Source organism: Cinclus cinclus, chromosome 1, assembly GCF_963662255.1.
Source record: "Cinclus cinclus chromosome 1, bCinCin1.1, whole genome shotgun sequence".
NCBI lineage: Eukaryota > Metazoa > Chordata > Aves > Passeriformes > Cinclidae > Cinclus > Cinclus cinclus.
In genome coordinates, this window is record NC_085046.1 from 24,103,269 (window position 1) to 24,117,083 (window position 13,815).

Below are 13,815 nucleotides of genomic sequence, written 5' to 3' on the forward strand. Positions count from 1 at the left end.
GCTGATGTCTAATTCTCATATGTGTCTTGTTCCTACAATTGCTTCTTGGGAAGATTTGTCCCTTGGATCCTTCCTTGCCGAAGCGTTAGTGATGGCTGATGCCCACACAGGCTTTAGGGGAGCATGAAGCCAGGAAAGCTGGAGGAAGCCTCCTCACTGACTCACTGCCTTTGTGACAAAGCAACCACTTTGCAGTCAAAAAACTTGAAAAAAAAAAAGTCACCAATTTCAGACATTACCAGAGCTTCCTCTCCTCCCTGAAGTTGTGCTGGAGAGAGATTTTAAAGCAGAAGGTAATGGTAAAATTGTGATTTTTTTTTCCTCATTTAGCTTCTTCAGCAGAACCAGAGAGGTTATCCTCAGTGCTTCATTACAGATAATCTAAATCTACTCCCTTGCAGATTGAATGTATCCACCCCTGTCCTGTCAGTACATGCTCTTGTAGATAGTCTCTCGCCATCTTTTTTGTAGGTTCCCTTCAGGTGCTGGAGGCCACAGTTATGTCACCCCTAAGCCTTCTCTTTTCCAGGCTAAACAACCCCAATTCTCTCAGCCTTACATCAGATACGACAGTTTTCATGTTGCAGAGTTTATGGTATGCAACACTAATATTGTGGTTTATGTAGCACAAAGCTGGTTAGCTCATGGGGAGGGATAGGCCATGTAATTCTTTAAAGTTATCTCCATTCTGACTTGGCTTAAAAAATAAAAAACAAACCCTTTTCACTACCTGCTGCTTACTGTTAGCTGAATTCTGTAAATTATTGGTAGTTAAGAGCTATGGGAAAATATCCCAAACTTAGGCAGTTTTTCATTTTTTCAAGAATAATCCATTTTCACCCTTCTGATCTTACTTCTAAAGATGAAGTACTAAAACAAAAATGTAGGGTTTTTTTCTGAATTAGTCAGCACTGTATTTTTATAGTTAGTGACATGTCTTCTCTAGCTTGTGCTCTACCAAAGAGAAGCAAATGATCTGTATGTGTGATTTCCCTGGGGATGCCACCCAGGGTGCCTAACAATTATACCTGCTTCTCTGATATTACAGTTTGTTACTATATTGGTGCTGGACGAATCATTGATGACCCCTTTTTCTGTCAGTTTAGAGAATGCAGAAGTATGTTCTGTTAACAGAAGTTCTTCAGGGCTTGTTTCAACATGTCACCACTGTTAGCTTTTGATTTCCACAAGTGCTGTTGTAAATCCTAGAAAATGTCACAAGTAAATTCTATGAAAACCTTTTTATAAATACTTTTAGTGGTAAAATCAGAGATTAAGATACTATAATGGATTTTCATGAAAAAGATCTTGCTTTGTAAGTAATGGCTTATGATGTGACTCTTGGGGATGGTCCTGTACAGGGCCCAGAGTTGGACTCTATGATCCTTGTGGGTCCCTTCCAGCTCAGCCTATTCTATGACTGTGACTTTATTGGACTGGGTACTTGGCCAGAGTGGCAGTAAAACCAAATCTGTCAAATGACAGGGAATGAGAGAATTCCCATGAATCTGAAATCCCACGCACACTCTGGGAAGCAACAGCGACAGACGTGGTGAAATAGTTCTACTTAAATCAAGTTAACCATACTTTGAGGAAGAAGTTATAAATGTTTATCTTATTTTTAGTGCAGTAAAATCTTGAGTGACAGCTCTCATGACTGTACTGAGCAAGCAGTTCATGACTTTGGTGGATAGAATGTTTCACGAAGAAAGAAGATTTCCAAATTTTCTTTTCTTCAGTTTAACACCCAGAGATTCATTTAATAGAATCAGTCAACCATGAAATGTGACTGCCCAAAATGAGATAAATTACATACAAAAATACCCATTTTCCCCTAGTTAGGGGGAGACAACTGCCTTTGTTGAAGGCAGTGAACAAAGTTATATGACCAGTGTACAAAAGACAGTGAGTTAATGCCAGGCAGGAAACACAGAGCTTTGTGCCATCAGTGATCTACAGTCTCAGAGTGAATGCTTAGGTGAGGTACTAGATAAGAGTGGGGTGATGTATTTGGAGACATAATGATAACTTTTCATCACCAACAGTATATTTAGTTTCCTTTTATTGGGAAAGTCAAAATACTCCAAAACAGTGAGCACAATCCAGGAAGCCGTCTCTTCTGTATAATCTGATTCAAGAAAGATCATCCCAAACCCAAATTCACTATATGATTTGATGCTTTAAAAAAAAAAAAAAACAACTATCCTGAAGCATATCCAGTCATTTTGCAACAAATCTAAAACTGCTTCCACAATGTTCTCATGGCAGTCATTGAAAACAAGGAAAAGAGTGGTGCCAGTTAACATGATGAGAAGAAATCCAGAAAAAAATATACTCGGCTTGTGACATAATTTCCCCCTATACCTCTCTCTCAGCATTTCCTTGTCTCCAGCAAGCAGTATCTCCCTTTACCTTGATGCCATTCATCTCCCTTCACATTTGAGACATGGGCCTCTCTCATCATGTTAATAAATGAGATGATTCAAGCTAAATAGACTGCTGGTGTTTTTAACCTGTTCTTGCTTGCATATCTGCTTCATTTCAAACTAAAGGCTTATGGTCAAACCTTAGCTCAGTAATGTTTTTGTTGGGTCTTACTCTATTGATTGATCCTTATTTTAGTTGATGACAGCATGAATGAGGTTGAGCTTGAACATGGAACCCTTAGTGGGTAAAAATTGCTGGCTTTGATACCAAATCACAGGGAAGGGGAGCGGCCAGGGAGGTTGTAACAATTTTTGGCTGCTGTTGAGTGGGCTCTTCAGCTGTTCTGTCTGTTCTGTATTCAGGCTAGAAATAGTGGCCTTGAATTGTGTCTTTCCCAATTACTTGTTTCTGCAACAGTGTCTTTTCCCCTGTCTTAGACACACTAAAGCAGCATAAAAAGTTAAGCAGCCCTGGACAGCATTAAGTATGCGTCTTGTTTTACTTAGGCTTTGCATGTATTTATGAAGGCTTTCTAGGGAGCATAATTTAATTAAAGCAGCATTTTTCTTGCATCATGACTAAAAATCAATTTGAGATATGTTTGTGAATTCTTGTAAGATGTTTATCATCTCAGTCTTCTTGGAAGAGGAAATTAAGTTTTTCACATTGAAATACAAGAGTTAGGATTCCCATTGAGTGACTCTTGTCTTTTCTGTGTCAGTCACTACTTTATGTAAAACTGAGAGGGCTTTTGGTAGCTTTGTGGTAGCCATAACATAGTTAATAGCACTACAATAGTATTTAAAAGTATTTTTGATTTTCAACTTCAATACATTTACTATTTAAAGGAAATTAATCTGTACTAACAACTTTTCAGGCAGGTGAAGCCTCAAGTGGCAATGACTTAGCTCCTGTCACTGCACTGGGCAGCCAGCTGGCATTTGTGCTCCATCCAGGGACATTGAGACAGAGCCTCCGAGCAGGGTTGAAAAGGGCAGGCTTCTGGAGAATTTTGAAATATTTGTGTAGCTATGTAGCAGGGTGCAGTGTTTTATATTGTAAGAGGAACAGTGATAAAGGAAAACCTGGATACGCAATGATGTCTTCTGTAGGTTGTCTGTAAAAGAGGAAGAGAAAATGTGGAAAGTTGTTTTACTTTATTTGAAATGATGAATATGATACATCCGTGGGACTGAAGCTCAGTAAAATTATTACCACTAGTAATACATATTCTTTCCTTACTGCCAAGTGCAGACAGTTAAATGAATTTGGCTGGCAAGCTCTGATGTCTAAAATACAAAAATATTCTCTTCCTTACTAATGTTTCTGAAGGTCTGAATAATCACAGATTAGAGGCCATGTTGAAAGTATGATAGTAAGTAGCATAACTAATATAATCAGGTTAATGCAGTCACTGCTAAATTACTGCTTTAGAGATGAAATAAACCTGTAAACCTGGTTAGTTTTAAAAAGTACCCATGCCTGTGTATATTGCTGTTCTAAAAAAGTTAATACATAATATGGAACATAGTCTCTGTGATATCCATAGGTGATATAAATGTAGATTAGTAATCTTCAGGTTGAGCTTTGTTCAGATGAATGTGTACTGGAATGCCATAACGCCTAAAGAAGAATACAGAAACACTATACATATTATAATTTCAATGTATTTGATTCTGTTAATGTTTATTAATAGTGCATTTTAATGAGTTAAGTATTTTAATTATTTATAAGCATAGACAAATGTAGACATTAAAGATCACCTTTTGAATTTATAATCAAAAACAATAGAAACTTACACTCAGTTGACTTTTGCAACTGTATTTGTGCTTCCTTGAATAAAAAAGCATAAATTTAAAAACCTGAAGCTTGAATGAGCAGGATAAATTGTCTTCTAAAAGTCTTTTCAAACTTTGCAATATCACAGGAGAAAAGTAGTAGCTTATTTAACAATTTGGAAGTCTTTTTGGAGTGGGTAGCTGAATGATTTTTGATCTATTTCCACAGGTTTTCAATACATACTCTAATGAAGACTATGACAGGAGAAATGATGAAGTTGACCCAGTGGCTGCATCAGCAGAGTATGAACTTGAGAAGCGTGTGGAAAAGCTGGAGCTCTTCCCAGTTGAACTAGAAAAAGGTATCATGTCTGTGTGCTATTTCCACTTCCTGCGACACTGACCTACAAGTCTGAGGAAGTGTACACATGCCTATAGAGCCTATCTTGAATTTCCATGAATTTGTTGTAGTCACCCTGGCTTTTTTGGATTTCAGGAATTGTTCAGAGAGGAATTAAACAAGCAGCTCAGAGACAGGCAGATTTTACCATCTTAAGAGAATTGTTTTGTGACACACCGTTAACATGATTTTACACAGTGTTTGATGTGATGTGTTCATTCTTCACTGGAAGAGTAAAAATCTTGTCTGCTGTTCTAAGCTTCTCGTAAGGCTGCATATCATACTTTCTGTGTGTAATTAAAATGGTAGTTAATTTTTGCTTTTAAAAGGAAGCAAAATAATACTAGTGTTACTGACACAGAAAGCCAAGAGGAGCCAAAGCATGAATGTTTACCTACTAAATAACTGTACAGATAAATGTAAGAGGTTTCTGCCTTCTCTTGCCTTTTTCACAGATGAAGATGGACTTGGCATAAGCATTATTGGAATGGGAGTTGGAGCTGATGCAGGCCTTGAAAAACTGGGAATATTTGTCAAAACAGTAACAGAGGGTGGGACAGCAGAAAGAGATGGCAGGTAAACGAGACTTTGTATTTGGAAATTTTATCAACAATAGTTACTATAAATTATGATTTTCATGGGGAATAGTTGTTTGCTTAATGTATGTCATGGTAATCCAAGCTGTAAAGTTCATAAACTTCATTGGTAAGATCCAAATGTCTGATGTGTTTGTGAAAAGACACTAAATTGGTACCACGAGTTTAAACTTCTAAAGAACAAATCTCTCAAATATATGTGTTTGTGACTACTGAGAACCCAGATGCTTTAGCATGAGTAAGGCTGCTGATTCCAAATGCTGTGACACTTTTTGAAAGTAGTTTGGATTCTAAAGGTGTTGAGCTCCCACCTGTTCTGTTGGCTTCAAGCCAGCTTTAGGTAGGCAATACTTAAAAAAAAGACTTGTGTTCAACATTTGATTATTTGGTCTCTCTACATTTGATGTCCTTACAAATAGATTTTGGCAGTTTGATCAGTGGGCTGAAGACAGCAGCATGAGGTTCAATAAAGCAAAGGGCCAGGTCCTGCACTGGGGTCACAGCACCTCCAGGCAGTGCTATGGGCTGGGGGAGGAGCAACTTGGGAGGTGCTCAGCAGAAAAGGACTTGGGGTGCTGGTTGGCAGGCAGCTGGATATCAACCAGTGTGTGCCCAGGTGGCCAAGAGGCCAATGGCATCCTGGCCTGGATCAGCAATAGTGTGGCCAGCAGGACCAAGGCAGTGACTGTCCCCCTGTACTTGGCACTGGTGAGGCCATACCTTCAGTGCTGTGTCCAGCTCTGAGCCTTTCACTGCAAGAAAGACACTGAGGTGCTGGAGTGACCAGAGAAGGGGAACAAAGCTGGGGAAGGGTCTGGAGTACAAGTCTGATGAGGAGCAGCTAAGGAGCTGGGGGTGTTTAACCTGGAGAAAAGGAGGCTAGGGTGACCTTACCAAGTCTACAGCCATCTGAAAGGAGGTTGTAACCAAGGGGAGGTCAATCTCTTCTGACATGTCTCAAGGGAAAGGATGACAGGAAAGGACCTTAAGTTATGTCAGGTGAGGTTTAGATAAAATATTAAGCTTTTTTTCAGTGAAAAAGGCATTGGAATAAGTTGCCCAGAAAGGTGGTGGATTCATTATCTCTGGAAGTGTTGAAGAGGCATCGGGACGTCGCACTTGGGATGTGGTTTAGGAGTGATTGAGCTGCTTAGAGGATGGCTGAGCTGGCTGGTCTTGGAAGATCTTTTCCAACCTTGATTATTCTGTGATCTGAATGTTTAAACTTTTACTAAATACACTCCTTTCAACTTTACTAACACAGACTGTTACTTTCTATTTCTTATTTTGAATAGTCTTCTGGTCTGGAGTTGTTTTCACACTGACAGCACTGAAAGTATGTTAATTAATTAGAATAGGAAGCTGTACCATAAATCTTTCCCACAAGTGAATTGGTGTGTGTAGTCTTATGTGATGTTCATATTAAACCTGCTTGTTTCTAGAATTGGTTGTTTGATATGTGCAGGCTAAAGAATTCCTTTTCAACATAAAGTATTTTCTATCATATGGGGCACAGTTATCTGTGTATTATACAACACCTGCCAAACCATGTATTATACAATAACTGCCTAAAGCAAGCCAATCTCTTCTCATTAGAAGATAGAAAAAAACTTTACTAGGTAATCATTTAAAAGGATTGAAAAGGATTCTTAAAAATTTTCCAACCCATACAATTTTTCATTTTGTCCCAGTGCTTAACTTTGTAAATTTTCTTACCAATAAAATATTACTTCTCTGATATGTAAGCAATTAAATCAACTTACCTGCCTTCTCCTTTTCTGATTTTAACCATTAATGTTACTATATTAGTTGTGAACAATATGAAAATATTGTTTATAAGTAAGAGTGGAAATAAACTCTTAAGACGTTGATGTTGTCTTCTAAAAATATATTGCAGTAACATGTTCCTTGCTGAGCACTGCTAACTTTTCAGCCAGGCAAAAAGTTGCTCTGCTGTGGAAACCCCACAAAAATTTAAACAAAAGACTCTAGAAGGCAGGGGCTTGCAAAGTTTAGTAACATTGCTCTGAAACTATGGAAGTATATCATCTTCTGTATTGAGCTTGGAGGTATCTTTACACATCTTGGCAATAAGATACCAAGTTGAAGGCCAGGTACTGATTTAGTTTAGACTTAAAAATTATGAAGGAAAATGAAGAAGCTGGCACCTCAAGATGTCATGACTTTACCCCTTACTTCAAATTTAAGTGAATGTTTTTCTGAAGGATATGCTTGACCTCAGTTAGAAGGCATTAAGCTCACAACTGGTATTCTTTGTGAAATTTGCTGGTTGAAAATCAGTCACACACTGCTGCTCTGTCATGATCTGTAATTTCTTTTCATCTCATTATTCACATGTTTGAGTGGGCTACAGAAGTTAATGTTCCATCACAAGTCTCTTCTTTCATTTCCCTAGATGGCATCTGAAAAGAACTTGTCAGCTGAGAAAAAATAATAATCATTCTTTGACCATTCTCATATTTGTGTTGGTTTTCAACTGGCAGAATGTTCAGTCAGCTGAGAAATAGGACTCTGATTTTCTCTTTGAGACCTTAACTGATCATTCACTTGGGAAAGGGGTATATAATCCTCTCAGTCAGGACCAGACAGTTCTGCATAATAAAGTGCATCAACTGTGAAGGGTCCTGTTAAACTTAATCTTTATGAAAAGCCTACTTAATCATTGACACTGATAGCAAAACAAAGTCTCCTACCAGAAAATAAAACTATTTTCGACAGTTGCATCACATATTCTGAATAATTGCATAGCAATCTTCAACCTGGTTCTTCTGAAGCTACAATTTAAAATGTTACAGTATCTGTAGGATAGTTGTTCTATTTTTTATTGAAAGACCTATCAAATTATGATATGAAGTACTTAGTCTCCCATTGAAATACAAAATCTGTGCAAAGGGTTTCACAGTGATTTAATACCACTGGCTTGATTCATGTTGCTGTAGACAAACAGCATTTAGTTATCATATTTAAATGTCTTGTGTGCAATATTTAACCAAGGAGGGTGCTTCAAGATGAATCCAGAGGCAAACATGTTGATAAGTATTAGGAAAGGTTATTAATAGTGAAAAAAAATGAAATCAGTCGTTAGACTGAATATGAAAAATACAATCTTTTCCTGGATCAATCAATCCATAGCTGCTTCTTTCAAATTATTGTGGTGATGAGTTCATTCACTTTTTAAAGTATTTTGATAGCACTGGGACAGTTTGGAAACATTACATAGTTCTTAACTTGGATTCAAGAAGTTGTCTCTGCACAAATTAAATACTTCAGTTCATTATACAGAGCAATTGTGCAAATAATTTGTTCAGCTTTAGTTGGTTCACTTCTGTAGTTCTTACTTTATTGTAATCTGCAGGCCGAGTTTAAAGTCATGAACATTAGAAAATAGTCGTTGAAGAATTACCAGTTTGTGAATTATAAAAGCAGTGAAATGTCTATAATTCAGGCTTTGGCAAGCTGAGCCTAATTTTTCATTTGTGTTTGAAATTAGATTTGAGAGACAGAGGAGGCCTGGAGCCTCCTGTTGGAGTGGGTTCTAATGGGAAGGCTGCCATTTGTATGTTGATATGTATGTATGTTCATATATAATTGAAATATACATATATATAGAAAGGAAGGAGTTTTGGAGAGCAGTGGCCATAAAAATAACAGTTGGAAGTTAATTTAGGAGCTCTACAAACAAGAAAGAAGGAGATACAAAATATGCCTAAAGGACAAACTGATTTAGACGAAATCAAGTTAGAGCTGCTTATGAAGTTGCAGGCAGCAGTTCTCTAGCATGATTTTTCATCACCTGTAATACAGTACCTATGTGTCTGTATGAACACTGCTAGTCCACTGTGTGATGATGTACAGCGTTGTTGCTTTCATCTCAAAGGAATCCGTTATTCCACCAAGAGGGTGACAGTTTCCCATTCAGTAGGCACCAACTTCTTAAAAATTATTTTCCAGGAATTCCTGTGGCCATCTGACTGCACCCTTTGTTTGCTAAAGTTAAAAAAAAAAGTCAAAATTAGATAAATATCAATGTGATTACTGCATTTATCAAATGTTTCAGTGAAAATTGAAATAAAATTCTGTGATTAAAATGCCTAATACTATTTTCAAAACAAGAGTTTATAGTCTGCCTTTTTCAAGGGAGATCCTGCCTAGAACACAGTGACATTCTGTGCTGTGAGGCTGCCAAAGAATAAATACTGTATTTCTTACTCACCACTAGGATCCGAAGAATGGAAGATGCTGTTTGAACACATGTAAAACTTCAAAGCATTTCCTCAGATTTGACAGAGAAATCAGTGCTCCAAGTCCAAATGCTTCAGCATTCTGTTGAAGCCTCTGTTGGTTTTGAAAAGAAATCTTATCACTAATACATCCTAAGATGTTAAATACATTAATTTAGCTATTTTCATATATTTTAAACAGTATTTTTTCATAGCTGTTTCTTGGTTGCTTTATAAACTATGGTGTTTGGATCGATAGAATCCATGTAAATACTTGAAAATTGCTCCCTTTGACTAGGTCTGGATGTGTTTGTTTGGTTTTTATTTTGAAACTATTAAGAGATCATGCATTTCTAAAGAATAGAGTAGCAGTCATCTTCCAGGGATTTGTAATCCAGATGAGTCCAGTGCCTGCTTCAGGGATTTTGTAGCAGCGTTTGCTTTAAATAAAAGCAGCATGGCTTGCATTCTGTCTTAACTTTTTTCTGCATTAAACAGTGCATCAGCTGTAAATAGATGTTTGGTTTCAAAAAGAGAGCCCTCATTAAAACAGTGCAAAGTTTTATGATCGTGTGCAGCAAGATCACACGTGCACTGGGAATTCATCTTTTTGGAACAAGTTAGATGAAATATCTAAAGGAAGTATGTCACAATTTGATTTGATGCATAAGTTCTTTTTCCACAGATGAGCAGGTTGTTTTAGTTAAATACTACTGGGTTTTTTTTTCCATTAGCATGAAATGCCAGAGGTATGTCTTATGCTGTTTTTCAAGATTGGCTTAGGAAAGAATGATATAAGAGCTGTTAAAGTGTCTTGTTTAATTTAATTCATATGACAAATTCATGAGTTTGTGTTGCTGTATTTCTATACAAGGAAAGGGACTGGATAATTAATTGTTGATATTAACTGTAATGGTAACTTTGAAGTTGGATTTATGAGATGTCTGTGTGCAATGAATGGGGCACTTTTCATATTTACCTCAATCATTTTATGGCTGAGCTTTTGATTAAGGTCAAACTAGAAAGATCTCTCTGTGCTAAGTTTTGCTGAAAATTCACAAGAATTCATATAATTATTTATGCATTTGTGTTTTCCCCCTGAAAGGATCCAAGTGAATGACCAAATTGTGGAAGTTGATGGCATCAGTCTGGTTGGTGTTACACAAAATTTTGCTGCAACTGTTCTTAGAAACACCAAAGAGAAAGTCAGGTGAGTATTTTAGAAGGAAAAAAGAAATTTTAATTTAATACTTATGATTACTTGGCTTCCTTCACAGGCCTTTCAGTTTGCCCAGGTAGAATTAGGGGGCTTTGGTCTCTGTGTCTGCTCTCCTTTGATCCCTGGAGAGAGATCAAATACAGTATTACAATTTTGTTTTGGCTTAGATTTTTAAAATATGAGTTGAAATAGCAGATAGATTACAACTATGCCCTTGATCACTAGTCTAGATGTTCGTGGGCTTCAAGGTGTTTGTATTAGTTGATGATGGTCATGGGATGATGAAGGTCATGGGTGTTGGTCATATGGAAACTGATGCCAGGGATCACTTCCTTGCTTCAGCCATGGGGACAATGACCATGTTCATGCTCCAGGGTTGGAGCAGGAGATGAGCACTCCTGTCCCTCAGATGCCACCACAGCACAGAGCAGAGAGAGTACTGGATGCAGTAATGATAAAAGCTACCAAATTGAGGAAAGTAACCAGTATTGATTAACTGATCTCCCAGCATCATCTGTGGGTTTCACTCTGCACCTATACAGTAGTTCACTGAAAGGCATCCCTGTAAAAATCCATAAAATAATGAACAGACTAGAAAATGTAACATATACTGCAAGTATATTTCTGAACTTGTGTTAAAATAAGTGCAAAGCTATAAAATGTCAATAAGAACATTGTCTTGCTAGAAATTAACTGGTTTGCCATTTAAAACCCTGTGAAGTCACACAGATTTTCAATAGCCCGTTGATTCCAGTAAAGATTCAACTATACAAAAAGATCTTTGGCATATTGTAAAAGCAGCAGCCATTCTGTAGTCACCTTTTGGTTCTCTTTCAAAATCTCCTCTAGGGAGTACAACTGAATTCTTCAATTATTGAGTTCAGAGCTGACTTCTTTTGAACCATGACTAAACTATGGGTGGTTATATATGTAGACCCCCTCAGATGGTGGTGCTGTATGTTGGCGTGCACACTTCCACTGTAATTCCATAGCTGACCTGCATGACATTGAGAAGTAATGCTGGGGTGTGGATTCTGCAAAGAATCTTGGGGGTGGTTGATTAAACTTTTATTTAAGAGAGGTTATTTAGGAAAAAGAAGAAAATATAGAAAACTGTAGTGTAATTATAGGTGAGTATATTTTTGTGTAACATTTACATTTGAAGTTACACCATTACTATGTCTGCAAAGACTCACACATGCTCTGAGTGTTCCTACTGACTAAACTATGAAAATGAGTATATACTTAATTATGTTTTCTACAGCTGGGACCTTCAAACATAAAATCCTTCTGACAGAGAATAATGTGTGCCTGTGTTTCGGTACACAGAGCAAATGTTATGTATATTCTGTGTTTGATGTTCTAGTTCAAAAGGAAAAAGGAGAAGAGAAAGCACTCACATAAAACATATGTACTGTATACATTTGGAATCAGCTTAGTTTGTGTAATTATTTCTGCATAAGTTATAGAATAGAACACTTGCTTCCATGGGAAAATAATGGAGGAAGGAAAAAAATTACTTTCACACAGAGCTCCCGCAGTCTTTTCTCAGGAAATAAATAACAGTGAGACTGGTTGCAATCTAGACCCTTGTCACAAAATAGGGAGCTGAAAAAAGTATTTCTTCATTGCTGTTAAACTCACATTGTCAAGCTTACTGTGTATCCCGAGCACTGGGATCATTGACTTCTGACAGGTCTCATTTACCAAAGAGAGATATATGAGTTTCTACTTTTTCCTTGAAAAATTAAGATACTGAGTTTTCATGGAAAAAATGAGCCAGTGTGTTAGTGTCAAAACTAGACAATATAAAAAACCCCATAAATAATATTCAGTTAATAATAAATTTTAAATACTGTATGAGTTACCATATAAAATAATGCTACAACATTAATAATGTATACATAAAGAGCACACTGTGTGGTTGGCAGTATCTTACTAATGTGTATATCTAATTAGAGGAAGTAAATGGGTAGAATTTGGTGCAACTTCCTTAATTTTTTGGGGTTTTTTCATTTTAAACTTAATGAAAAAATGCTCAGAAAGACTACTTTGTGCTTTATGCAAGCCAGCTGAGAAATGCATTTTTTTTCCCTGGTTTGTGGTAGCCTGGGAGTGAGACTTGACAAGGTAGCCAAGCCTTGTGTGGCACAGTCTCCTGCTTAGCTTCTGCTCCAGTTTTGTTGCCTGATGCTCTACATTGGTTTTAGTTGCACAAAATGAAAAATAGTTCTAGAAAGCTTTTTTGGAGACAGATATTTCAGGATGCTTGACATTTTGGCTTCAGTACAGGTTTGAACATTTGCTTGTGAAGAAAGTGAGAGCTAATATTGATGAATTTAGGTATGAAAGGATATAATGTAGTTTTAACTTCCTGACTGTTTTTCTTTCTATATATGACAAAAGAGCCCTGCCGGCTGCGTGTTTTGTGGAGAGAACAATTGGTTTCTGGCAGATCCTCTTCCCTGCTGTGTTAGAGCTAGGATGGAGAATCCCTCATCTCCATCCTCTTTGGCAGACAGTGACAACCTCTGCACTCGAACTGCTCCAGAATATTAGGGCCAGCATGGCAGAGTCTGCTGGGGCAAAATGCCTTTCTTGCCCCCAGCTGTCAGCTCCTGCCTGTTGGCAGTGCAGGGAGCAGTGCAGGGAGCAGTGCTCCTGCCCTTTGAGTGCACCATTGCCATGGCAGCTGCCATTGGTGATCTCTGTCACTGCAGGAGGCAGGAGCAGGGGAAGAGGTTGCTGCTCTATAAACCCCTCCAGTCTTTCCTGCAAGGGATGTCCCAGGCTGAGCTGCCAGTGTGTAGGCAATGTACAGGCACATCTCACCTGATCCAAGACAAGGCAGCTTCACAAATCCTTCCAGTACAGGAGGAATCATGTTTCACCTACTCGTGAATCTGCTGCTCAATAGTGTCAGCTTGATGGGGTTTATAGAACTGCTTTAATAAGCATAGTTATCTTTGTGGTGATAGCATACAAAATCTGTGCCTTTCTTCTGCCTGGTGTCCTGTACACACAGAGATTTGTGTGCCTTTCACTGGCATTACTTCCCATTTATATCCCACAGCATTATGTATCTGAAGTCGTTTTGTCCTTAATCTAGTCAAAGTGCATGCTGGTTTTTATAGCAGAGTTTATTATGTGAGAT

The 13,815-nt window shown here is 37.7% G+C and overlaps 1 protein-coding gene across 1 annotated transcript in view; it reads left to right on the forward strand.

Moving 5' to 3' along the window:
- PPP1R9A (protein phosphatase 1 regulatory subunit 9A) overlaps positions 1-13,815 on the forward strand; it is a 122,989-nt gene that overhangs the window by 60,935 nt on the left and 48,239 nt on the right. Inside the window, exons 2-4 of the mRNA XM_062495049.1 lie at positions 4,435-4,567; positions 5,061-5,181; positions 10,548-10,652. Coding sequence (XP_062351033.1) covers positions 4,435-4,567; positions 5,061-5,181; positions 10,548-10,652 — 359 coding nt within the window. The remainder of the gene's footprint in view (positions 1-4,434; positions 4,568-5,060; positions 5,182-10,547; positions 10,653-13,815) is intronic.